The following is a 27,679-nucleotide window of genomic DNA, read 5'->3' as shown; positions in this document are numbered from 1 at the left end:
ATGAACTGAAGAGTTTACAGTTTAAATGAAATTTATTAACATTCTAACAACTGCATAAAAAAGGAAATACAAAGATGTATTTACAATGTATTCAATCACAACACACACTCAATCCCACCACTTGTTTACATGCCATAATCTGATTTGACAAAAGAGAAGCCAGCTATTATTAGATGGTGCTGAGTCTTTCCATTCAGCTCTCTATATCAGGTCAGAAAGATTAACCTGTCATTGTTTCGTTGGTTTAGATAGTCAGTGCTGGTAAACAGTAATTACACCAAATATGTTCAGGTGTCTAGTGCTCCTTAAATAAAAGCCATAGCTTTACGTTTAACCCGTGTCATCACTCAACTGTGTTTGCTTGTCTGGGTGACAGGCACGACAATTCTGAGGAAACAGATTCTGAGAAGAAAAGAGAGCATGGATGAGACTGTAAATAAGGTAGACTCAGCTTAAGATGCCTCCTCTCATGTGTCCACTGTCACTCAGTCCGTGCTCTATGAGTTTGATGTCCTCCAAGTCGTCTTTGATAACACTGATCAAATGACTTAAACCATCCTGCTGCTGTTTCAAGTGCTGGAAATGAGAGATGGGGAAGAAGTGTTTCAGTTAGGCCAATGCTCAGAGTCAGAGCTGTGCTTCAGAGGTTTGAAACAAGAATTACAGGGAAAAAAGACATGAAAATAAGATGCATGTGTGAATGTTTAGACTCTCACTTGTTTGATTTCTCTGAGAAGGTCTGCATCAACACTGTAGCGCTCCTCTGACCTCACAGCTCCAAAGTGGTTCTGCATCCGTATTTGGGACATTAATTCATTTAACCGACCCTGGAAGATAAGGCAACACAAAAGCTGCACTGTAACACATCCAATAACGATTCAAGTAGCGGTTTAATCTGTAACAGCTGCCAAAAACACAACAGTAGCATGAATTCACAAATATAGAAATCTGACAAAATAACTCCAATACAGCAATATTACTGTTAACCGTTTATAAAATGTACCAAATTTGTGTTTTCTAAATGAATAACTAATAAATTCCATCTGGTCTTGGAGAAAACATGACACTGAATTGAGAGTGTCCTTTAGTTTAGATACACTTACCTTGAACTGTGTGGGTGCATTGAGTTCAGACTGAATAGTGTCCAGCTGCACTCTGAGATGCTCCTCATCCACTTGAATAGCATAACCACTTTTCCTCTGAATCTCCTGTTTAATCAGCACCTTCCAGGAAAACAATGGAAAAAATTGATCAATTAAAAACAGTGAATTCTGCAGACAGAAGCGTGAAGGTGATGAATATGTACCGTTAATATGGTACCAATTACAGTTCATTCCACTATTCCTCAAAAAGGAGAGTTAGACCCAACATTTTCACTGAAGAAGTTAGAAAGATGAGGCAGCTACCTGTAAAACTCTGTGTGAGAGATCCATCAGTTTCCTCTTGTACTGGGCGATCTTAGCCACAGTTGTAGCCTGGTTCTGCTGCAGTTCACTGATGTCATTTGAGATAATCTGCAAGTACACACGTGGGTAAGTGAGTGAAAAGGAGATAGGAAAATAGTTTGTGTTTCTCACTTATGTAAGTATTTTGGCCCTATGGAGCTGCAAACAATCCCTGTACTGAACCCCTACAAAACAAAAAGAACCCTTTGTTCAACATCCATTGACAGAGTAATACGTGTACAGTTTCAAACAAGCTTGAAGTGCCATGTTAAGATATTCAGGTATATCTGACTTAAATATCCTCTAATTATCTTTGTCATGTAGTTAAAGGGCTTACTGTAGAAGGCACACTTTTAAAAAGCATCCCACTGCAACTTTAGTATAGTACTAGTAATTTTAATAGGCAGCAGGAACCGGACATCTATGTCTGCTTTGAGAACTAAGACTTTTAGTAACAGGCAGCAGAGTTTTTACTTACATCCACTCTAGTTTGGTGCTGTTTGGTCATCTGCTCCTGAATTTGTAGCCTGCGAAGGAGCTCCTTAAAACCCACCATGGGAACTGGGATTAACCTGGAGCAAAACATGCAATGGTTTTACTACAGAAAATCTAGCTGCATTTTTATGTGAACATTTTATTAACAGTATTTGAAAATGATACACTGTAGTATGATGGCATTAGTCAGCAAAATGACTTTTCCCAAGCATATTACATATTTGCTTGCACTAATATAAAGGAAATAACAAAGCCCCACATCATGCACACGTGGTGATGCAAAGATAGGGCAAGGCAACTTTTATTCAAAGTCTTGAACAGGCATTCTTAACTAACGTACTTCTCCGGGTCAGGGTTATCCACCTTGGCCTGCTCCCAAATGATGGGGTCAACTCCTAGTGAGAGGAGACAACAACTGACATGTTAAATCACATGCTAAACAGCTAAACAAGTTGTTGAATGTGCGAGAGGTTGACACAAACATTCCTACATTCATTTACCTGCAGGAGCATTTTGCAGCAGCTGTTTGAGCTGTGCTGGAGAGAGTTCTGTGCGTGTGATCGACATGGCCACCCCAAGCTGTGCGAGCTGGACTTTAATGTTAGCCTGCTCCAGAAAACTGAAGAGTGTGGTGGAGGGGATCCGCTTGGAGGTGCCATTAGGAGAACGCTCCACCAAGTAAACGACCACCTCTGTCCTGAAAGACACACATAAAGCATTAGTCAACCGCATGTTGTAATAGTAGCAGCAGCACTGTATTTCATTACTTCATTATTGTAGAGATATTTCATACAAACTTACTGGTCATCGGGGAGGGACTTGACCCCATCTACATTGACAGTGAGTGTCTGGTTACTTCCCAGGATCTTATGAAGCGACTCCACCAGCTGCTGCTGCTGTGCTCGCACATCAGCTTCCTTTTTATTGATGACCAAGACCACAAAACCATCCTCATCCTTACTCAGTGGCACACAGCTATAGCCAACTGCCTAAGAAATACAAGACACAGACAAGTGCAATTTCATATTTGACATTAAATGAACCAACAACATCTCAGACCACTCTGCTCAGTCATTTGTCTTTACCTTAAATCTGCAGAATGGGTTTTCCTGGGTAAAGTCCACAGGTGGGTTGTTGTTGCTGTAGTAGCCTTTCCCGGTGCCCCAGTAAGCCTGCAGTTGGTTCCATTTTGCTAAGATGGAGTCACGCTCATCTCCTAACAAGGTGGGAGCTGACAGAGCAGTGACCTGCTGGTAAAGCTGGGTAGGTTGGGGAGTCTGACCCTGCTGCTGGGCCTGCTGGCTGAACAAACCTCCTGATAGGGGAAAGACAGGTAAAAACACAGGTCTGATTCTTGTCTGAAAGCTTTGAGACATGATGCCAAGCAAGTGAAAAATTAATCCTGAAGAGAGATGGTTTGTAATGTTTAGTTGGGAAAGAAGAATGTGCTTCTGTTTATAAGAATCAATGCAAATATGTTGCTAAGAAATTTGATTAACAAACATTTACTTGATTTTGAAAAGGAATAATACAAACATGGTGATAAATATTTCCTCCTTTGCTTTGTTGAGTCCATCACCTTCTAATCTTCACACAGAAACAATAAATCTGTTATTTGGAAATACAGGATCTCACCTTGCTGCTGCTGAGTTGGCTGGATATTAAAGCCTCCAAATCCACCCAGGCCAGTTGTTCCTAATCCAGTTCCAAATCCTGTGGTCCCAGCAGCTGTCCCAGCACCGAGCCCAGAGGAGAACCCAAACCCTTTGTTTTGTGTGTTACCAAAAAGGCCTCCTAAAACAGAACAATGTGCCAAAACAGTGAGAAATTGTTACTAGATTAACACTACTGAATGCCAGTTTTGAAAATAGGCTCAAGGATCATTGCAGGTATAAGAGAAGGATTTACACTCTGTTCATTGAGACCAGCTTAGGCCAAATAACAGAAGAAAAATCTATGTATAATGCAGTACAGTTTAACAGCAGCACAAACTACAGCCCCCCAAATGCTCGTACAGAAGAATCAAAACCTCTGTAAAACTGAATATTATCACTTTTATAAGAGAGAATTTGTGGTAGGACTGCTCTACTAGACTGTATTAGTTTAAATTAGTCTGGCAAGTGGCTGTACGTTGATAGTGTGAGGGAGACACCCTGTGGCAGCTGTCGCTTATCGTTTTTAAAGCTCAGTGTGCAGCATATACATTAAGCATACATTAAGTGTGAGAGAGCATACGGTGGCCATCAACTGCATCGCCTAGCTATTAGTGGTGTGATGAGGTTTCAATCCATACATTCTTCTTCTTTTTCCTCCAAGAGGTGATATAGCATAACAAAACTCTAAGCTAAAGAAAATGCAATGATTTTTACTTTCAGGTGATTACATACTAACTGAACCATAATTATGACTAATGATTCTGTGCCCTAAAATGCACATAAATATAAATGGCAGAAAAAAAATTAATGAGAGCTCATTATTATTAGTTACACTACTGACCTGTGGTGTTGGAAGGAGTAGCAAAGCTAAAAGTGGACCCTGGTGCAGCGGCAGTTGTTGTAGTCGTCCCGAAGCCGCCAAATGTGCCTGAAAAGCAAGACAAATCATGAGAAATGAGAAAAAAGGAGTGACATAATAAGGAAGAGAGATCATCAAATCTATGACTATTTGACATACTGTATAGCAGAAGAAAAAATTCTCAAATAAGTTTCAAGATTAATCAAAAAGGGAAACTGAACTTCTATGAAGCATTGATTTGGTGTCTTACACATAAGGTGAAAATGTTCTGTCCTTCTACAGGATTCAAATGATCTGAATGCATAATTCAATATTTTATTTCATCATGCAAATTAAAACAGTAATGAATCTAATTTTATGACACAAATCACCACGTGAGATGGAAAAAAAAAACTAAACAAACATAAAAACTGCACCACAAAGTCGTGAATATGGGTGAAAATGAATGTGTTTACAGACACAGACTGTACTGAGTAGTCAATCACAAAGGTCATCTACCTGTGCTAGCCAGGCTATTACCAAAATTGAAAACAGTGCCAGTGGTGGTAGCTGTACCAAAGCACCCCATATTATAGCTGACTGCTGCTGGGTTGGCATTTAAACCAAACCCCCCAAAACTAAACCCACCAGCCGTGGTGTTTCCAGCTCCCAGCCCCCCAAATCCTGCAGCCATTGCAGGTAGGCAGCAGGAAAGAGAACAACACGGTGACATTAACTGACAGAAAGCCAGGCTAAATATGTTTTCATTAATTGTAAAAGCTGTAAAATGTTTTAAAAGCTACTTGATTTCTTTGCCTTACCAGTGTTGGTGGAGCCAAAACTAAATCCTGTGGATGGTGCAGCAGCAGTGGTGGCAGCTGCCCCAAAACCAGGGGCTGTAAGAGCTAAAAAGCAGAAACAAATTGTGAATAAAACAGGTCTACTAAAGCAACACAAATGTGCATAACCTAGCTATGTCATAGGAAAGATGCAGTACTATCAATAATAGCCAGTATAGAAGAGAGTCTCTCCATATTATTTACATGTTAATTCCAGTCAATTACAGTGTATGCTTTTTTTTTATAATAATACATTTACAGACTAACTCTTCTTCTTCTCTTTCAAAAAAATATTTTGTTATACTTTATTATCCGTCACACCCCTAGGAGCATAAAGAGCAAACAATATAATCACACCACAAGTATTAAAGAAAACTTATATCAATATGCAGTAATAATACAAAAAACATTGTAATGTTGGTTAGACCTCTCTGGGATTTAAGCCAGTGTCTGTTTTTCCATTGATTTGTTTCTCTGTAATGTCCAACCATAACATAATCATAATGACAAAGAACAGGGCTAAGGAAGATGCTGACGGAAGAGGAAACAGGACATGAATTGTCAGCACATTAAGAGTGTCTTATCTTGTGTGTTGGAGACAGTCACGAATGCTGTCAATAGAAAAGCTTTATAAAAGGGTCAGCCTCGTATCACAGGTCTGGATGTACAGTACATTAAGCATTAAAAGTGAAGTATAGGTTCTTTCAGAGTAATAATAATGATGCCATGAAATTTCAATCAAGTATCATCTTGTTGTTGGCTAGCTGAATCCTACTGTATCAGGAATTGGAGATTGACCAGATGTCTCCTGCTTTCGGCTTGCCCTTTCAGGGCTCGCCACATTTGGCATGTGTTTTAGGCCCTTCCTGTCACAACCCTCCCATTTTTATCCGGGTTCGGGTCCGGCACCACGGTCGCAGCGGCCTTCTGTCTCCCAACCTAATGCTCCACCACTATGATAAGAATGAACACATTTCTCCATTGATCCCAGACAAAAACCAAGGCCGACCAGGATTACTGACGATCCCGAGTGAGCAGAGAAACCCCGTCAATGGACTTACTACCGAATCCGGATGAGGCGGTGGTGGTGGTCGCTGCGGTGCCAACCCCAAAAGCTGAAGATGCTGTGGTCTTAGCACCGAATGAACCGAATGAGAACCCGGACGTGCCTTCACAACAACAACAACAACACAGAAAGTGCTTTAAGCGTTGGGTGATATGACAAAGAACAGCAGCTGACATTGATAAACAACAACCTATTATCACGACTTAGTCGTTTGTTAGACAACAAGTAACGTTAGAGCTTATCTAGCACATCGTAAGAGTAACGTTACACATATAGCAATGAAGCGGAACTAGCACCCGAAGCCTGCTCTAACATAAAGTAACCACATATGTATTTCAACAATAACTAGATTAATCAAATTCAGACATCTGAGACATGAACTTTGTCGTTTCCCGGTAACGTTAGCGTTAGAGCAGCTCACTGTCACCACTAGCTAAGCTATCAGTTGACCATAAATAAAGCTATATGACTGATTTTTTTAGCACCAAGGTATAGCACATGTACCAATATATGAATGCCACATTTTAACATTATCATTAAAATACTTCCATAGTAAATAAAAGCTTCATACTTGCTCCTGGGTTGCTCGTGGCGCCGCCAAAACTGAACGCCATGTTGCCGGTCACCGGAAACGATTCTTCTTCTGCGTTTTCTTGAGGTATGACAGCACTCATCCAACGTGATGTCGCATTACCGCCACCTGGAGTCTGGACTAGACATTACAAACAGCTACAACCGCAAGCATGAGACAAAATGTTGTGAATGACTCATAAAAAGTGCCTTTTAAGATCTCTCCGGGCATGTTTTGCAATTGTTTTTATAGTGGCTTGAATGATACTTTGTGTCTAAGATGTTTTTCCCTATAAATAGTTCAACTGCATGATTAGAAATTCTTAAAAAGACATCTTTGCCTCCTTTCTCATTGAATCCTTTGGTATGAATGTGCAAATGTGCTTCAATACAAAACTTCAACTAAATCATTCCAAAGGTATGTGCAATTTGCCAATCAGCTTCCAAACTAACTGCAATATTACAGATTACATTTGCAGTTAGTAAACTTAGGTGACCACAAAGACACTTTCTACTTCCTGCACGAGATGTGTCATATTATAATATGTCATATTCTGCACATCATTCCGCAGTAAAGGCCAAACAACTGCAAACAAATGCATTTTGAGTGGATCAGGACTAAGCATAGTTAGGAATCTATATGTAGTGGTGGTTAGGGTGAATTCCAAGCAGTTATTGATCATATATTGTTGATATTATTTATGAAAGGTGCATACAGAAACACCTGTCAATGAGTTTCTAGTGCAGCATGAAACAAAACAGATAAATATGAATTGAATTCCTTTATTAGTATCTATCAGATTTATAGTAATACTATTATCAAAATAAATTTTCTCTAGTTTGGCAAGAAGTGGTACTTCTACATCCCTAAAACTAAAATAACAAATATGAAAAATAAAATAGTCACATTTACCAAAACTACTTTATTTTTGTGTACACAGTAAAAACAGTATTAGCAATCAATATTTCAAAACAAGTTGAGAATTAGACAAATGTGTGGTTATACCAACAATTTCAAAAAGTACAATCTGTAAGAAAAATATGGCACAAAGTATCCCAGTGTACAGTCCATATGGTGCTTTCTTTGTTTTGGTTTTATTAGTGTAACAAAATAATTTATTTTCTTTAACCACTGCACTAATATTGTATAATACTGTGTTTTGCGTAACAAACAATAATTGTTTTGCTCATTCATTCAATCTCTCTGAATTTATAACACTATATGCACTTGGTGTGAATTGTTATTGTACATATTTGATTTAAAGTATACATCAAATACAAAATTTCAAATGAAATCTCTAAGGAAAGGAAACAAGGTACAGCTTCTTCACTATGATGTAATATATTCATTGTTGATTATGACAGTGCATGTAATAAAAAGGTGCAGAAACTCATTCATCCTTATTAAATGTTACAGCAAAAAATAAAGAGCAGTAATAAAAGCTCATCACAGTTCAACTGAAGCTATTCTGCATTTTCTATATTACATTAAATGGCACCTGAAATGAACATTTTCACCAGCCTTGAGTGAAGGAAGCTGTCGCCCTGTACAACAATCTATCATTCAAGCAGAGTGCTTTCAAAGTGCACTTTGACCCTGCTGCCTCTGCAAGAGCTGTAACAACAACCAACGGTTTCATACTCAGTATTTGTTTGGTGGCTGGAAGAAAATAACGTGCACTTGAGAGTAGATCTGTTGGCATGGCACAATGTTTTGTATGTCACAAAATATGTGAAAACTCTAAAAATCCAGTAAAACTGATTCTTTTCAATGCAAAACTATGTTTTTTTTTTACATTTTTCACAAACATTGGGAAAAAAACAACTTAACAACACTACCACAGTATCGAAAAAGTACATTTTGAAATGATAATAAGCTGAACTACTGTGATCAGTTAGCATAAGCAGTTATACAGGGCAAAAATTCTGTCGACACACAAATTCAGTACTGAATGAATCATGGTTTCACCCACAAAATCCTGTCATATTCAGGGATGAAAGTGAAAGAAAGTGCCTCTCATTATGGCACATTTGTGAAGCTCTAACTTAAAATGTTGTTCACGGAAACATTTCTACAACGAAATTTACAAAAACACGACAAGGATGTCTTATTTTACAAAAAAATTAAAGTATCCGAAAATATACAGCGTTTTGTCTGATATTCACTCTTGTCAAACTGAGAGGAATGGAAGCAGTTCAACACACACTGTATATGTTGATATATACAAATGCCTTGCACGGACCATTGAAGTGTTTTGTAACATTTAGTTTAGGTTGAAATGCAAATGAAACATAGTAATACTGAATTGATTTAAATTATGTCAAAAAGAGTGGGACTGTTGCTTTGATAATGTGTCATAACATCTAAGCTGAGACCCCCTGAGAGTGATGTGATATCTAAAAACTCACAGTTTATGGATTTCATAGCCCTGATCCCAAATCACGCTCTATGCCCTGTTATGTGATAATCAATCGCTTAAATCGGAAAGGCTCAAAGCAAAGCAAGGCTCTAATCTATCATTCTCTAGACAGTGGGAGAATGGTGTGCGGCCCACAGCATTAAAATATAATTCACAGCACACCTCTTTTTTCCCCTTAAAAGGTGTGTTTCATTAATTTAAGACCACCACAGCTCATGCTGAAGTGTAGCCTGCTGTCAACAGTGTTTTCTAATAAATTCAATTTAATGTTTTTTTGTTGGACGACAGTGGGCTGCAGGCCTGGGCATTAGGTAGATCTCCACTAGTAAAACTAAGTACATTCAGTACAAATGTTTGAGTCTAAAAACCTCTATCCTATCCCTCAAATCTGCCCCGACCCCGAAGTAAAACAACAAAAACGATTTCCAATTATAAAGAAGATACTGATAATTTAATGTGGCACGTTTTCCCTCCCGAAATCCCAAATCCCAAATCCCAAATCCCTCATAGTCATTCTGAATGTTGTCAATGTACAAAGCCCCTTTCTAATCATTCCCTCACTCCTTCTCAAGCTTGTGGGTCAGATTTAGCTGTCAAACCAATATAGGTTCCATTCTGGTCATCCTTTTCCTTGTCACTGACAGGAGAGTACGAAGTGTCCTCGTCAGCAGAGGTCTGTAGTTTGAGGATAAACAGTATTAAAACCTCATCTTATCATCATTTAAATTAGTAGTTAGTAGTTTAGGTTCATGCACAACATTGCCAGTCAAAAACAACTTCGCAGAATGTAAATATCTAGTAGTACTACACTATGTTAGTGTGTTAAAACCAGACACATGACCGGTAGGTTGTAAAGAAATAACCATAAAAACTTACAGTATGGGAAGGCTTGATAAACACAATGCGCTTAACTTCATTCTGTACAAAGATAATAATAATAATAATAATAATAATAAATACATGCACCATTAGTGTGTGTGGTTAGGCAACTCAATGAATTATGTGAAAATTATCATTAATTAATAACGTATTAGGGCAAAGCAAGCAAATTGTAAGCTGTTGAAGATTGAAATGATGTAAGCAGCAGCAGCGTCTGTACCTTCTGATTGCGGGCCCGGATCAAAAGAATGATGAAGACTAAGAGCAAAATCCCACCAAGTCCCACGATGATGAGCGGGAAGTTGGACGCGACATTGACGATCAACAGCAGCTTATGGACTCTTGCTGCAGACGCATCATCAATCACCACACTCTTATAGGTATGAAAACACACAACGTATGTTACAGAAAGAAAGTTCTGGATGTAAACAGGTATTATTCGCGGCTGTTTTAACAAAGAAAACAGGAAATATAAGAAACTCATTATAAATGTTTCTTACCTCATTGATAAACATGACAGGGAGGATCGTCTCATTGAACACTTTAGTTTTGCTGTTATTGATACAACAAAAAAGAGTGTGAAACATTCCAATACAGTGTAGATATATGTGTTAAAGTACAGTAATGCTTTGTGTTTGGTTACTCACGGGAATCCAGAAAGTTTGTCTAACAAGACGTTAACCTGTGCTCTCTTGTTGGCACGTACGATCACTCCAGTGGTCTGTGAGCAAAAAGCAAAATAAAACGTTGATAATGTATTAACAGAAAAGACTACAAACCATTTATTATGATATTGAATGATTAATAAATATGCAATAATGTGTGTATTATGTAAAATATTATGCTGTTTTAATATAATATAGAATTCAAGTGTGATGAGTTTTTGCCCCTATGTTTCCATAAAGAAGAATAATAAAGCAAAAAGTATTGCAAACAAAAACAAGTAAGTAAAATTAAAGTGAGGAGTTATAAAATTCAAACTAAAACTAATACAATTTATAATTTTCCCTATTTAATGTAGTGGACTGAAGCATGAAATGGAAATATAAGTACTTTAAATTGTACCTTTAAGTAAAGTAGTGGAGTATATGTACATATTTTGTTACTTGTCTTTATGCTCACAGTACAGTGAGGCTATTGAAGATGCCTATGCAGATGATAAACTGCTGCTAGCACTTGTTTGCCACTGGGGGGAGTAATAGCACATCTTAATATAGCATGGATTCCTTTTCAGACAAAGTCATGAATTTCTTTGCTGCTACATATTTCCAGAGTGGAGTGTGCAACTCTATCTCTCTATCTTATATCACTAATCATGACTGCAGAGTAAATGTATGTATTTAAGGCCGTTAAACTGTAGCCTGTAGCTTACCGGGTTCAGGTCCAGGAACGTTTGGTGATGGGTTCTGTGTGGAGACATCCCTTCGATGGCAGCCACATATTTCTTATCTGCAAGATAGAAATGAGGAAAGGAGGCAACCACTGGGGCACCTATGGGAGGAGAGGAGAGGAGAGGAGAGGAGAGGAGAGGAGACGAGAGGAGAGGAGAGGAGAGGAGAGGAGAGGAGAGGAGGGGAAACATAAGAGAAGTGACAATATTAAGCTGAGCAAAGCATTAATAAAATATGTATCAGCACTAAAGTTCCCCTGTCTGTGCTTTATTATGAGGAGTAAATGTCAGTGGTTCATGCTGTGTGACAGTGTTTCCCTTGCTCTAATTGTATTTTATAGAGACTTGCAGAGGCACTTGAGGTGCCATGTCTCCATAAAAAGGCATTACCCATTCATTTGGCTAATCACACATTAATTAGTGAGCATACTTAAGTCAAGCGTGCATTTCACACACGCGCAACATTAAGATGACCTCCGGCGTGTACCTTAAAGGAGTTATGCTTTTAACTTTTTCTTGACTAATCTGTGAATTTGTGCAGCAGCGACCTCCAAAATCTGCTCTACAATGTCACACGAAGGCGGTCAGACAGATAACACTGTGACGGCGTCACATGAAAACTCCCACCATTCCTGACACAAAGGTTGAAAAACTTATCAAAGTAGCACAGAAAACAACATTTTCATCCAATTTCACGTTTCCTGCTGTTTGATGTAGGATCTTATCAGGACACAACAAGCAGCGAAACATCTTGGAACAGTCCTCGAGAGATGGTGGAGATATAATCTGGCCCCCGTCACAGGAGCATGTTACTCAGGGTCAATGTTCAAAAGAAAATAAACAATTGGTACATTAATGGACAACCATCCTGCTTGTAGAATTAATTTAGTGGCTTTATTCTTGTTGAGTTCCTTCCTCAAACTATAAACAGGAGACACTGTACACATATGCATGAAGATAATGCCGACAAAGAACAGTGTACTAAAATTAAACAGTCGTGGTTGGGTTCCACCTGTGCGTGTCTAAACTAAGTCAGTCTGGATGTCTGTGCTCCAGCTTTGCAGGAACCACGTGTGTCGCAGCAGCGACAACAAAGTCAGATGGTGGCACAGTTAGAGGTGCTGATGAAGTGGGGCAGAGGTGATCGTTTTCCTGCTCTCTTGTTTGGCAACAGACGTTTAACAAAAACATTGGACACCCGCAGTCACCTGAGAGACTGTTCCCGTGACAACCCACAAGGTCACTGTAGCATAAACACACACAATTGCACTGGTATACTTAAAAGCACCATTAATTCCTTAACACCCCACATTCAACTTAACTCTTTGCACACTCCTCTAAATCCACCTAATTTCTGTTGCTACCAAAATCTAAATGTGTCCGACTGGATGACTGTTGCATGTTTACTGCAGTTTTTAGTTTCCCTATGAGAATAATCTTGCAAAAATAAGCAGCGTGCACTTTGACACCACAACAATACTGCAATTTTGAAACAAAAAAAGGACATGACGTTCACTTGTGTTGAAATACTTCTCTGAAATAAGTTTCAAGTCTGTGCCTGTTGATCCAGAAAGCAGCAGCTGCCAACATAACATATTACTAGTAAACGTGTAAAACATTGTTATTATTCTTTCACAGAGAATCATAATCTTTAAGAAATAAAAATGTCAGTATGAAGGACAACTGAACAGTGAACAAAGGCACTGAGGTAATGCCCGGTCATATTCAAGGCTAGGATCAGGTGACTGGGCTTATCGCCCCCTCAGCTACTGGGCCAGTCATGGTCAGATGGTGCCTGAAGTGTGGAGAGAGCTGTGTCACATGGGTCATTTAGAGGGTATTAGCAATACTGGTGACAGCAGAAGAGTAAAATATAAGGAAGATTCAAGTGATATAAGAATTACCAGCCAGAGTTCAAACATCTGAAATAGCACAAATCTAAGATCATAGTTAAGTTATATGTTTACTAAAAGGTCAAAGTTTGAGGACAGAGGTTTTGCGTAGGATGTACAGTTAATGAAGAACAAGGAAGAGAGAAAAAGAGGAAAATGGAATTATGAGGGAACTACAAAAGGAGTAGTGAGGACATTTTAACATGAGAGGCGTGTGAAAAGGCCAAAGTGCACGGGTGAGAAAATATGCTGCACAATTACCTTTCCGACAGGGGCTGACTTTGAGAAGGCCAGTTCCCAGGCACTCCTGCGGGCTGACGCAGAAACCCTCGTTGTCTGGGTTCTCCTCTTTGCTGGCCAGAACAGAGCGTGGCGGCGTGAAGCGGTAGGCTGGGATCCCTTTCACCTCTACGTCCTTCTCAAACTCCATGTAGATGGTCCTGAAGACAAGAGGCGGCGAGAACACGACATTAAAAAAGAAAGTTTTACATTTACAACTCATTTTCCACGGTGACTGAACAGTTTCATATCTTATTTCACAGCATTACAGTATATCTTATTATAGCCTATATTATGTTCGAGTGAGTCATTGGATTCATTTTAGAAGTCAAAGCTTCCAGACACACTTATCTCATATTTTTTAAATGGTCATCTTCCAGTCATAATTTCATGAGACACATATCTGTCTATTTCGAGGGTAAAGATGGAAAAAAGGCGTTCATGTTTTCTGTTCCTGGAATAGTTTGCAGGGGGAAACTAAGTTAAAGATTATGGTACAAAAGACTGAATAAATCTAGGTTTCCTTAGTTTTAACCTAATTTTATAAAAATAAAGTAGCTTTTTCCTGTTCTTATCTTATTTGATTCTTCAGACATTACCCCTGTCAGCACATGCTTTGCTGTTGATGCTCTGAGAGTGGAACAAATAGTCAACAAAGTTCTATACATACTAGAATTAACACTCCGCTGTGGTCTTGACTTTCCTTTTGTTCCGCAACTGGAGGAATCGTACATCTTTAATTATAATTTATGCTTCCTGTGTTTTTACAGCTTCAGAGAGAATTACGTTATTGTGAGCATGTCATCCTTGTTCTATGTATCTGCAGGTCTGTCCTGTCAAGGGAATCCCAACGATTCTCAGTGAGAACAAAGAAGTCCATACAGTGCTTGCCAATTGGCTGGGAGGAGGCAACCCTTCGCTCTGCAGGCCAACAACTGTAAAGACCTTTCCCTCGACCTTTGTGAGAACGGCCAAGTAAAAAAAGACCTATGTGTTTCTTCACTAGAGCACGACTGAAAACCTCAGCTTTGTGCAGCTGGACATGAGAGACATCGTTTCAGATAAACTCGGCCAAGATGTGGTTCTTGTGGATCAAAATCCTTTCAGTGTGTGAGGGACATCATTTGAAAAAGCATACCAGATGGTGTGAGATACTTCTATTACAGGTGTAAAACGTTTTTCATTATTATTTAAGCAATAAGCAAGTAAGAGTTCATTAAATCTGCGACCACTTTCTCTTAAGGCTGTTAAGTTAAAACCAACCATCACACCTGTAGAAAGCACTAACACATGGAAAAATGTAAAAAAAAAAGACACCTGTCTCGAATCCATCAAAATAGTTTTGTGCCTCAGCCGTGTACCACTGGCAAGTCAGGTCACACATCTAGAGCACAGCCCCCCCCCCACCTCCAGTTCCAAGCCAGATGTCATGTCATGTAACAAACCACATGCTTTAATGCTTCTGTTGCATAGGCTGAAAAAACATGAATCAAGCGGGTGTGTGTGAAAGGTTATCACAGATGCGTGGTAATAGAACATTTCCTCTACAAATTATGGTCAAAATACAGGAAACAGGGAGGGAGCCTTCCCTTTAGTCACAATAGCACAATGAAGCCACCGGGTGATTAATAAATAGGTGAAAGTGTTTTGTAAACATTTAGGAGATGAGTTTTAAAGGCAAGTCCAATGGGAGTCAAAGGTACAACCATAATACTCTTTCTTTAAGTCAATGTCATTTTTCAACTCAGCCGCTCTAATTTAGAGGACACAGTTTCATGAGCGAAGTCTTTTATTTTGCAACAACTAAAGCTGTGTTTTTGAGAAAGCTGTAGTGTCAGTGTGTGAAAGGCAATTCTCGTGAACGTTCATCAAGCCTCCCATCAGGACATCCTGACTCTGAAACCCTCCAGAGCATCCTTTAGAAATTTTACCGTCCTCATGAGCATTAGGAGTATCTGGCAAAAGTAACTGCAAGAAGTATTTTAAAAAACTGGAACTTTTTCCCATGATTTTCTCCTTCCACACTGACTGGCATCTAGACTGACATTCTTCTTTAAGCAAGCCTTTCCATAAAGTGTTTCCTGGAAAGTGGCGTTCAGTCTTTGTAAAGAGTCCTCATAGTATAGGCAGTAAAGCCTTGGGGAGAAAACAGAGGTCACCTGTGGTGCTGTTTGTAAGTGATCAGGATGTTATGAAAACAATGCATGGGATTCAAGGCCTGTACACATACCATACCAGATATGAAATCCCCCGCCCTGCTCCAATTTGAGTTGAGAACATTTCCAGTTTAAGTCGTGTACCAGAAATAGACATAACTACATAACCATAACTTTAAAATCATAACCACACCATCTTTTGCTAAAATACACACACTAAGTAGACACTAAAAACGATATCCAACAGAGGACAAACTATAGCCTAATTATCTCTCACCGAAAAAATTGAATAAATTCCTTGGGTTTAAATAGTAGTAGTAATAGTAGTAGTAGTAGTAGTAGGAGCTGTTGTAATAGAGTTGGCTGCAAGAAGACACTGTGATGATAAACTGTACCTGCAGAGGTCTGGGGTGAAGATGTAAATGGTTTCATTCTTGCTCAGGAAGGGATGGAAAGCACTTCCATCTGATCCGTTGATGCTGTTACTGTGGTCACTTGTCCAAAACGTCAGCTCGCTGCAAAAAAACCCACTGTCACTTCATGATCTTTTTGAAATTGTATCAAGAGGAAGAAAAAAAAAGCCATAATGTTCATACAGTGGGTATCTCAATGGGCAATAATTACATACTTTAAACTTTAGAGAATAAAAACAATATTCTTGGTACTTAGACGTGCCATTTTCAGAGATACTACTTTCATCTGCAAGTGAATAACATTACATTTCACTGAGATGTTTTGATGCTCAAACAGGGTTTTATCTGAAAGACACACTTGAAAAAGGAATTTCCCAGAAGAACGAGGGATAATTAGAGGCTGCAGGGAACTGAGACAATAAAATGTGATAAGTGAGCTCACTAAAAAGCCGTTATTAAGGCATTTTAAGAATCAGGATGCCCTGCCCTGTACTCTGTGCTAAGGGCAAAAGCCCAGAGTGATTGGCAAACAAACATGCCACCCAGTATTGTCCAATTATTGGCAAAAAGCAGATGATTTGAGAAACATTCAATCCAAAGGTTACGCAGTGAAATTTCACCATTATGGAAAAAGACAGAGAGCAAGTCTGTGAGATTGCATCTGCACTACCTTTGCCCTTTCCATGTTTCGACCCGGCCATAGTCCATGTAGTTCTCCACCCCGGTGTGGTAGATAAATTCCCCGTCGTGAGATCCATTTTTCTAAATTAATGAAAGATTGTAATTGTTAAAAGTGTTTTAAAGCTGTAAATGTTACAGTGACAGGATAACATGAAGGAATTAATCCATAAGCAAAATCCAGCTGAGCTGTACATGCCTTATACATGAGGCCAAAGACCTTCTCCACGTCAGAACTGGTGGCAGAGACGCGAGCCAGCAGAGGATCTTCATAGCCCCACAGCAATTCATCCACAGTGCGAGTAGTGAAGAATTCAGACTTCGCACTGGTCATCATCCCGGATACCATGAGGGATTTCCAAATACTGCCTTTCACCTTGTTCATTACAGCCTAGAAATAGGAATTGGTGCCGAACAGAGAACAGAAAGGAATGCAGGGTGAGGTGGTAAGAAAAGGAAATCCTAAACTTAGAAGAACACACACTCAACATTCCCGCACTTGGATGCCTAATGTCCTCTACTTGACCGTAAGTCATAACTCACCCAGGCAGGAATGTTGACAGTGGTGATGTTATCCTCAGCTGGGTCACCTACGGATTTCTCTCTCAGGAAGACGAAGCTTTTGACATTGTATGCAGACACCATTGTGTCATTTTCCATCATGGTCACATTGTCCTTGTACCTGTATTCTCTGTAAAAAAAACACAGCAAGACATAATCATTACACGTTTTGGAATGATTTCTGTGTTACAAATAAGCAGCCTGAACTCGAAAAGTATTGCATATATATACACAGGGTAAAACAACATTAGATTAAAATGTCCTTTCTCTAAAACATCTGTTTGAGATTCTGTCACCCAAACAGTTAAATATAGGGGACTCTTGTGTCCTACCTGTATGTGTAGGGTCCGATCTGTTTGACCACTGGCTTAGCCCCTTCGAGAATCTCTTTCACATTGGTAACATTGAAGAAGAAATACTCCATGTACACAGGAGGGGGAGGGGATTTCCACGACTCAAACACACGGCTGCCCTTTACTAAAACGATCTCCTGTTGAGACATACAGCACATATGTCAGTTTAAGTCAATGCACAATTAATTCAGTAATTAATTTCTCAATTATTGCATAAAAAAATGACAAACACACAGATCTGCAACATCAGCACTGGAAATCTTCTAACATGTTTTTGAACATCAACATTAGTGCAGAAATATTTCATTCCTTTATGTTGAAATGAAAATGTAAGACTCTCAAATTACCTTTAAAGGCCCCGTTTGATAAAACTAATATCAATGCATCTGCAGGACTTTTCAAGACCTGCGAACAGACTTGTTTTTGGTTTGACGTGGCTTTTAATTACTGCCATATTTGCTGCAAAAAGCCCTGCCATAACAAACACTTGTTTTGAATTTCGAGTTTCCACAAGTTCAGTTCCTTTTAAAAACAGCCCAGAGAACAAAAACATCCTTTCGAAGGGGGTGGTGGTGTGGGATTGGAGGGGAGAGGTGGTTGAAAGGGGGGAATGTGGGGTGGGAAGGGAGCTGCTGTCTGAGCGTAAGACAAGTGCACTGGTCGCACACATGAATGGTATTAGGGGAGACCCTTCCACGGTGCCATTGTCTCTGGTTGCCACTGACAACAGGCTACACTCGCAGAGACCCGCTGGCAGATCATGTGATGCAGAGCGCTGGATACCCACTGGCCGTGCAGGACGGCGCCCCTAATGATGGGAGCCACATTCCTCAGGGCCGAGCCTTATGAGGCCCCGACAGCGGCGCGACCTGCACTCTCATGTTTCATTACACACTATCATACTATATCATCACTTGTGGACGACAATGCCCTGATTTACCGAAGGAACTTTTGAGCTATTGGTAAACACGAGAGCAGGAGGGAAGGAGGAGGGAAACACAAGGATTAGAGCTTCTTTTGAAGACACATCAAGAGGAAATCTCAGTTTGGCCTAATTGTGTCAAATTTGAATTTGAGTATGAAATAAGCCCCTCCTTAAAAAAGCAGAACACACCAATGAGTCTCATTATTTTATGGGAGAACAGGCCCCCGCTCTTTTGGGGTCCCTTTTGCTTGCTCAAAGACAAACAGTTTAGCTGAGTAGCCAAGGACAATAAAGCTGTCACCTTAGATAGAGGAAGAGAGAGCATGGTCTTTCTATGTTCGTCCTTTCATGCTTTGAACAATATAGTGACCCTTCCCAGCATGCTACGTGAAATACTACATAGAAAAGTGGACCACAGAAACCCCCTTATCTCAGTACTTGCCACCGCTACTCTCACACCACTCCCTATATGAAAACACATGTAGCAGGTGAATACACAAATACACGCACTGCAGCTGCTTTGATGTCAAGAGAGGTAAATAGAGTACATAGACGCGAATAACACTGGACGCAGCAAGAGGCCATTCATTAAATTCTCCAGTTGTGGTGCACAGGCTTTGCATACTCTGAATGGGTTTCTCTCTCTCTCTCGTTCTGGATTTACTGTAGATGCCAGAATATTTGTTGTATTTAAGATGGATGCTGAGCCTTACTCCAGAGCTGGCAATAATTGACATGAATGTGTATGTTGATATCTTAATGATTCAGTGGCCTCTCCTCCAGTGGCACTGTCAAGATACATTTTTATTTCACTACAGGTAAAGCTGCAATAATTTCACTTGGCTGTTGTGTAAAACACTTTAACGATGGGAGTGGCCTTTTTGGCTTAAGTTTTTAGTCCAATTGCCCAATGAAAACTTTGTCCGACTAAAAATGTCTAAATGAACAAATTCCTTTTCACCATTTGCACCATCATGTTATCAGCAATTGACTCACATTGAATTTGAGGGGTTGCCAACTTTGCTGCTTTCCCAATGAATCTTGCAGTGTGAAAGAGGCTTAGCACACTGCTGAGAGGGTTTCCATGAAATAGGATCCCTCAAAATAGTTTAACTGGGGTAAAGGGGTAACATGATACGACAGAAATCAATCACACTGTCAGGCTGCTAGATAACTATGTGTGACTGCATGTGAGTGCTATTCATGTGTGCCACATTCACACCATTTTAATGTCTTGCAGGAATACCAGAGAATCTCAAACGAGTTTGGAGCAGCAAACCCTGTATAAACCTATCCATTTCACTACCCAGTTAATCAGCTGTCCCTTTTATGCATATAGTGTATTAATGCCTGTCTATAAAAGACTGGAAAAACTCTTAGGTTACATGTCCATACAACAGCAGGCGTGCTTTGGAGACCAACAAAACTTAAATTCAAGACACATAAAATTCAGACAAACATGACAAACATCACTCAAACCTCTCCTGAGTTTGTTTACTACAGTAATTATAAAATCTGGTTACACGCCTGCACACTCAAAACAGCATTTTCGCAATATATTTTTTAAAACAACACTATGGAAACTAAGCACAACAAATCCATATGTCCTGTAGAGTCCCACCATATCAAACTGTCTCAAGGCTTTAAGTAAACACTTTATTTTTCTGTGTAACTGACACACCCTGAAGTCAATATTGTACATGCACGGGCAAATATGGTTATTAACCAGGACTAGACTGCCACTGATACGTGTTTTTATATGTTCACTTTTTCTATTCATTCTGTTTTGTTGGCTCAAATTAACCTCCTTTTTTAGACTATGAAGATCTTGAAATTGTAATGACATCAACTATGGATTAGAAATGCAAACACAACAAACTACAAACATCATCCCTTCACAAGCTTATCTGTGGTTGATGATTAACTTTCCCTTTTTGAGAATTAGAAGCAGGAGAACCTTTCTCATTGCTCCCCTGTATGCTATAGAAATCTATAAAAGCCAATGTTTCTTTTCTTTATAGCTAACTCTTTATTCTTTATAACAGACCCACTCCCAGCAGTAGAACACCTCCTGACCCATAAAGTCAGTACCAAGTCATCTGACACCTGTTAAGGAGAAACAGGTCATGCCTTGCACTGTTATCAAAGAAAGGTGAACCTTCTGGGAACACTTCGACTAAAACAGTCAGAAAAATTAGAAATTCGCTAAATCTCAGGATTGTAACCTAGAATCATCTAAGGTATGATGCATGTTAATACTAAATGGCCAGCAACTTAAATTTACAGATGCTTAGCAAATACTTTCACTGACCCAAACAAACTAATGACTAGAGATGTTAGCATTTATTTTCTGATAACAATAGCGTTTGTATTCATGGTCCATTGACTTCTCCACTGCTGGGACTGGAGATCTAAACAAAAACATGACCTCTGAAGAACTGTTAACTACAGAATTAAACAAGTAGAGCTGAATTGGTGGAGAAAATGCATGAGAATACGAATGTTTACAAAATTTTAAATGTTGATTTCTTATCTGCTTCAAACATCAGTTATAAAGTTGCAGCCACCATCCTTCCTTCCATAGACAAAATAATGTGATGCATCAGCAAAGCTGAAAACTACAACTGAGAAAGAATCTATGTTGTTTTAGTTTGTTTATGTCTTTTTGTTTCTCTAGAGTGAGTTGCCTTTAGTTTAGTGTTAAAGTGTAAGTCACACGTCATCACATACAGGGTCCTCTGCCCTGAATTTGAGGCTTTTAAAGCTGTGTATCTACCAAATCTGATCTTAAAATACTTATATTTAAAGAACAATTTCAAATTATTGATATGATAAGAATAAAAACAAAATTGAATTTAACATTATAGGATCCATTAAAATGAAGACATATCACCTTTTTGCAATGACAGAAACACTTAGTAGTGATGTTTCCAGTAATACAGTGGTTTACACTGGCTAAAAATGAGAAGCTGAATGTTTGGTTTGGTGCCAATTGATACACAGTGTCAAATTTCAGTGAATCCATGCATATTCATGCATCGAAGATAAAACGGCGACAAAAAATGTTCAAAACTCAAAACACAAGTGATAGAATTACTGAAGAAGACGCAGGCCTAGGCTAAAAAGACAACAGAATTTGGAAAAATTTGGTAATGTATAGATAATTTGGCTTATGAATGTCAAACTGAGAAGCAGAGGGGTGTGCAATGCAACATATGTCAAAAGCAAAGGAAATACCACTAAACCCATTACCACTAATGGGTTTTTCATCCTTATGTATGTATATACCGGTACATCCATATGGACTGGTCTTGTGAATAGAATATCAAAGTCACTCTAAGGGAATTCCTTCAAATTTGGCACAACTGTCACCTTGTCCTCAATGATGAACTGATTATCCTATGGTGGCCAAATGTCAAAGGTCAAGGTCACACTGATTATGCATTCATCCAATTGTGGCCCAAACTTCTAAATGTCATATGTAAAGTCTGCTTGAAGAGAAAGTTTGGTACAACTATCCAACTGTAGTTGATATGATGAACTGATTAGTTGTTGTTGTGAATCCATTATCTCAGGAATGCCTTGAGGAAATGTCTTCAAATGTGGTACAAGTGTCCACATGTTGTCAATGATGAACTGGTGCTTAAAGGTCACGGTGATTTCATATATGTCCCATTCTGGTCAATACTATAGCTAAGAATCGCCTGGAGAGAAGTTCATTAAATTACAAAATATGAGGTCTGGATGCATGTAAACTGCAATTTATCTGCAACTTGACTTTTGAATTTGAATTTATTAATATCAGCAAAGCTTTGTATATCAAACCACACCACCAACCAAACCACATAAAATAACACCACCTGCACTGAAGTGATTACGAAACATCCCACTGAGTTCGGAAATGTATTATTTTATAGTTATATGCTGATTTGCCATTAGCAGCTGTTACTCAGCTTTTTCATTGACATATGTTTAAAAAAAACAGTTGCAACCAGTACAAAGAACAGGCAATACTAACCCCAGCCCTTATTTATTCTTAGCTGTGGAATTTGCATTCAGCACCTCCTGCAGTCATAATGACTAGTGTTGAAGGCAGAAGCACACTATAGTGGGACGTTAGCAATATCTTTGTACATACAATTTGCAAAACAAAGTCATTTGACTGTGTGAGATACTGGAACAGAACTAAAACCAGCTCTCAAGGAAGAGAAAGTGCATATAGTGGAGTACCGTCTGCTGAACTACAATAACCATAAAAATTGTAAAAACTGGTTTCTTTTTCTGTTTTTAATGTTTATTTTTTGAAAGACCAACTAATCATAAGTTTGTTATCATTTATTATCATTTCATAAGCCTGACACCCAAAGATATGGGTGTGGTGCAGGGAGTGGAAGAGCTATCAGGAGCAGAGTGGATTGAGTTTGGTAAGACTAGGGTGAATCCAAAAGTTGCAATCAATGAATTCATTAAAGGGCGAGTCAGTCCCAACAAAAATAACCCAAATGCTGTTATTACTGGTGTCTAGGTGATTTATAAGATGTATATAAGATTAACTTCATTAATCATTAATAAATCCATTCATTACAGCTTAAGGGTTGATAAATGTCAAATAACATTCAAGTAATTTACAGGTCATGTAAAAAAGTAGAATCTGAGCACAAAGTGAATATGAATTATTAAAATAAAGCAATAAAGGGGACCAAGCCCATGTTCAATAAGAGCAGGTCCTATATAGGGATTGCAGGGTGGAGGGCTTTAGCTTAGAGAAATTGTTTTTCCACGAAAAAACAAAAGTTATTGTGTAATAAAGTATTTAATCAATGAATTTAAAAAGTATAGGGATTGTTTAAAGCCAACATTACTGCTATTCTCTGTCTTACAGTCTTGTGTGGGGCAGACAAAGAGAGGCAGCATGAAATTAGAGTCATAGATAAACCTCCTCTGCAAACAAGAACTTTAAAAGTTTGAGGATGCAGCTGTGTTTTTACCTTTTTGAGGCGGTTGTGCATCAATGTGCGAAAAACTTGACCCACAAATAAGCCAATCCCCAGGATGAGCAGGGAGGCGCAGAGTATCCCGACCACGTAAACCGCGCAGGACTTTCGTGTCATGTTTGCAGGTGGGAAACGGTCCTCCTGCAGGATGGATGGAGATTTCTGCAAACCGGTGCGCCTACACCACTCCTGGATAGAGCTCCTGGATGCAATAGGATAAAAGCTCCGACCTTGAGTTCCTCCGCTGCTTTGTTTTTGTCTTTGTTGAACAGTTAAATAAAGTTTCTTCAGGACTGACTCCTGTGGTCGGCGACCCAGCAGCCACTTAGTGGGATGTTCAGTTGTTGCTTCGGAGTTTCCAAGCTACAAAGAGCTGCCGGGACTTTTGTTTACTTGTGGTTAATAATGAAGCGCTTAACCCAGGCAGATCCCCTTAAATCAGTCTGAAGTGGCGGACTAAAAGCTCCAACACTACAAAATGTGCCCCCTGAGCATTTGTAGCGGGTTGTGCAGACGCACCCTCCCTCCGACGCTGATTGGTTGTCCCGTTGGCGTGAGCGCCGTAAACGCGCCTCCACCACAAGCGCATGTGTTTGTGCTGCAAAGTTTACAGCTGTGCGGGGGTGGGGGGAGTATCACTGCTCAGAAAGTCGACTAGTATGGGCTAGAAGTACTCTAGTGCTGGAAGCAATAGTGGAGAGCTACCCTGTTTAACTAATGGTGGAATAATTACTCAACTGTAGTAAAAATACTCCGTTACGCGCAGTGGTGAACAAAGCACCCAGACAGACTACTTCAGCCAAAGCCATACTACAGTGTATGCTGTTATTGTTTGATAATTGTTCTTATTTTTCTTTTTCTTTGAATATTTATTCTGCCACTTGCATGTGAATGTCAGTCTAAAAATATTCTGTTACAAGCACTATTCTCAAAAATGCACAGACCTTTTACTTGAGTAAAATGCTAAATTTACCTTTTATTGAAGTTTAAGTGGACTGCACTAAAAGTTACCTTACACCACTGTAGCTCTGTCTTTGCAGCCTATAACTTTTTCAGAATATAGATAAAGTTCACCGACCTCTTCAGATGACTTTATTGCAAATTACGTCAATAACGTTTGAATAATTTCTTGAAAAAGGATTATTCTTGAAGCATGATGATCACGCCACGAGAGAGTTCCTGAATTAGTCAGGAGCTCTTTGACTATTGGAGCGTTACTGTGTCTGTCATTGTATACGTAACGTGTGGTAATTTGAGGTGTTTCCCCTTTAAAATCTCTCACATGTTGTGCAGTATAAGCAATTTCTGCAACTTGTAAGACGCATTCTGTGGCCACAAAGCTACTGCTTAGACTTCACTATTTCCGGATGCTGTCTTAGATCATAGCCTGTCAAACAGTCAACAGTTGGCGAAGTGTGAGGAACTAGATAAAAAAAACATTCAACGTGCACTTATACTAGATGACTCCAGTATTTTTACTAGACAACTTTATTCAACATTTGTAGGCCCCTTTACTAAAAAACAGTGCCCACTTGGGGCCTTTGTCATTTTTCAGATATCTTCTTTCATGTTTCCCTGTAATTTAAAATAGCATTTGTTCATTCACCAAAAATTAAAACTTAAAACAGATGATCAGTTCATTGTTTTTGTCTTTATTCTACCATTAAATATCTGACGGCCCTTTAGATTTATCTTGAGGCAATCTGGAGGGGCCTGATGCCCACAGCGGTTGCTTTCACATTAGCATCGTGTTCAGCTAAGTACATGCAGCCGTTATCATACAACATGTCATGTTGACAGCAACAACACTAACTCGTTTCATCAGCTGACATACAGTGTCAACATCATTTTAAATCATTTCTCGTGCAAGTCCTGAGGAGAGAGGCTCAAATGCGCCATGTGGAGGAAGGAAAGGGTCACATTTCTTTGTAGAAAATGCGACACTGACAAGACCACTTGTGAGAATACTTTATGTGAAGCGTTTTACAGACCAACTCATAATAGGAATTACAGTCTTCCTGTCTGTTAGGAGAACACTGTGACCACAATCACTCCTCTTCAACTGACTCACAATGGCTGAATCATCTGGACACTACTTCCTCTGGAACTTCTGCATTTGTCACTGTACCAAAGGTATAAAGGTGATAGGACACAGCAATGAGGTGATCTGGTGAAAGGGCACGACACAGCGGAGATAGTGCTACAGCACCAACCCTGACACACTAATAGCTGCACATAGTCACCAAGAATCACAGATTTCAGAACTTCTTTTGTCCATACTGGCTGTGTTGATCCTTTTCTTTTCACAGAGATGGTGGTCTTAGAATAATTTCCTGTACATGCTGGTGTTCCTGTAAGAAAAAAACATAAACAGCGACTTTGTGCATGTCTTTGTGCAGATGAGTTTTTGTGTATGTAATCCAAAAGTGTAGTATTGTAATACACTGCACACCAGACAACTAAACAAGAGAAAACACATTAGATTTCAGCACAGACTTTTTTTATGAGGCACACGTGGAACAATTTTGGGCTGGTATGGAGCATTCATGTTGTCAACAGCACCACGTTCAAACGCATTTAAATGCTTTGTTTTTAGTTTTTCTAAATCAGTTTCTTAGTGGAGGTCTTTGCTTTTTTTTCTTATTCTTGGACTTTTCTTGTACTCTTACCTGGAGTAAAGACTTTGAGCTGGGTCTGTGCTTGTAGTGAAATACTTGTTTAGGCAAGTACTTGAACTTTCCCTTGAGTATTGAATTTGTGTGGAAATCATGACAAATAGTGAAGTGAAAAAAATACTAACTGTCATTGCGGTAAAGATAAATACTGCCTACATGCAGTATTTGATGTGACCTCTATTGACCTGACAAAAAAAAACAAAAAAACTACTGAGTACATTTTACAGCCTTGTTCCACATTCATACATTAACACACTTCAGAATGGGTAACTAGTTTGTTTTACTACTGCATAGTTTGAAAGGAACAATCGGGGGCACCTTGAAGGCTGTACATTCACTTTGTGCAGCCATGAAGGTCACATACCTTTGTCACTATCCATTATTAGTTTACTTCAGTGTAAGGCCACAGGGTGTTTTGTCCGATAACCACAGTAGCTCTGAGAATTCAAATAGTGCAACTGGAAAACAGGTGCAAATGCAAACACAGACAAAATATACTATAACTTCAAACAACAACCCCATTGAAGAAAAAATGAAGAGGCCTTTTCATCTGCTGTCCTAATTTTATAAATAGCCTATAGGAAATACATCCATTGTCTCAAGCAGTCCCCCTGTAGTTTGCATTGTATGGACTACAGTAGCCCAACAGCCCTAGAAACACAATCTATAAACATCAAGCTTATGTTACACATAACAGGAAAATGCAATCAGCCATGCATGTAGTTTCAATGAGATGTTGCTCCTTTGAATTGCCATTGTGTGAGGAAACAATGTCATCTGTAATAGGATATACACACCACCCATTCAAAAAAAAAAGTCACTACCAGGATTTAACTAAGCAAATAGTTGAAAGCCTCCCATTGGATAATTACTGCATGGGTGATTATTTTTCAGCTGGCAACAAGTTATTTAACCCAAACTCATGCAGTGAGTAGCTTCTCATTTCTTAAACAACCATGTCTGAAGACGCATCCTGTAGTCGTGGAAAAGATGTTAATCTGTTTCTGAAGGGTCAAATTATTAGCATGAATGAATTAAAGAAAACATTTATGGAGATTGATGAAACTACTAAAACTGGGTTAAGAACTGTCCAATGAAAGAAGATCATGTGGTCTGAAGACATGACAACGAGAGCCTTTGGCATGCGCTGAAGAAG

The 27,679-nt window shown here is 39.2% G+C and overlaps 2 protein-coding genes across 4 annotated transcripts; both read right to left on the bottom strand.

Moving 5' to 3' along the window:
• Positions 1-13: 13 nt before the first annotated feature.
• Positions 14-6,980, bottom strand: nup54 (nucleoporin 54). 2 transcript variants are annotated; one of them, XM_026356590.1, is made up of 15 exons: positions 6,910-6,980; positions 6,334-6,441; positions 5,255-5,338; positions 4,953-5,117; positions 4,437-4,523; positions 3,576-3,734; positions 3,026-3,255; positions 2,742-2,929; positions 2,441-2,637; positions 2,281-2,335; positions 1,924-2,017; positions 1,407-1,514; positions 1,104-1,223; positions 717-827; positions 14-576 (listed from the first exon to the last, which is right to left on the bottom strand). In XM_026356590.1, exons 1-15 carry the CDS (start codon positions 6,950-6,952, stop codon positions 448-450), a joined length of 1,878 nt encoding a protein of 625 aa, XP_026212375.1. In that variant the 5' UTR covers positions 6,953-6,980; the 3' UTR covers positions 14-447. The 2 variants fall into 2 exon arrangements, with proteins under 2 accessions (XP_026212375.1, XP_026212374.1); XM_026356589.1 differs by lacking the exon at positions 4,953-5,117.
• An 831-nt stretch (positions 6,981-7,811) lies between these two features.
• LOC113158728 (lysosome membrane protein 2-like) lies at positions 7,812-24,346 on the bottom strand. 2 transcript variants are annotated; one of them, XM_026354855.1, is made up of 13 exons: positions 23,843-24,346; positions 17,909-18,066; positions 17,559-17,706; positions 17,215-17,406; positions 17,008-17,099; positions 16,320-16,439; positions 13,751-13,929; positions 11,580-11,698; positions 10,855-10,928; positions 10,708-10,759; positions 10,428-10,580; positions 10,205-10,246; positions 7,812-10,003 (listed from the first exon to the last, which is right to left on the bottom strand). In XM_026354855.1, the coding sequence occupies exons 1-13, from the start codon at positions 23,963-23,965 to the stop codon at positions 9,896-9,898; spliced, it is 1,560 nt and encodes a 519-aa protein (XP_026210640.1). In that variant the 5' UTR covers positions 23,966-24,346; the 3' UTR covers positions 7,812-9,895. The 2 variants fall into 2 exon arrangements, with proteins under 2 accessions (XP_026210640.1, XP_026210641.1); XM_026354856.1 differs by lacking the exon at positions 10,205-10,246.
• Between the last annotated feature and the right edge of the window lie 3,333 nt (positions 24,347-27,679).

This window comes from Anabas testudineus, chromosome 12, assembly GCF_900324465.2.
Source record: "Anabas testudineus chromosome 12, fAnaTes1.2, whole genome shotgun sequence".
Taxonomy (NCBI): Eukaryota; Metazoa; Chordata; class Actinopteri; order Anabantiformes; family Anabantidae; genus Anabas; species Anabas testudineus.
Note: the sequence above shows the minus strand (reverse complement) of the source record. Positions and strands in the feature narration are given on the sequence as shown.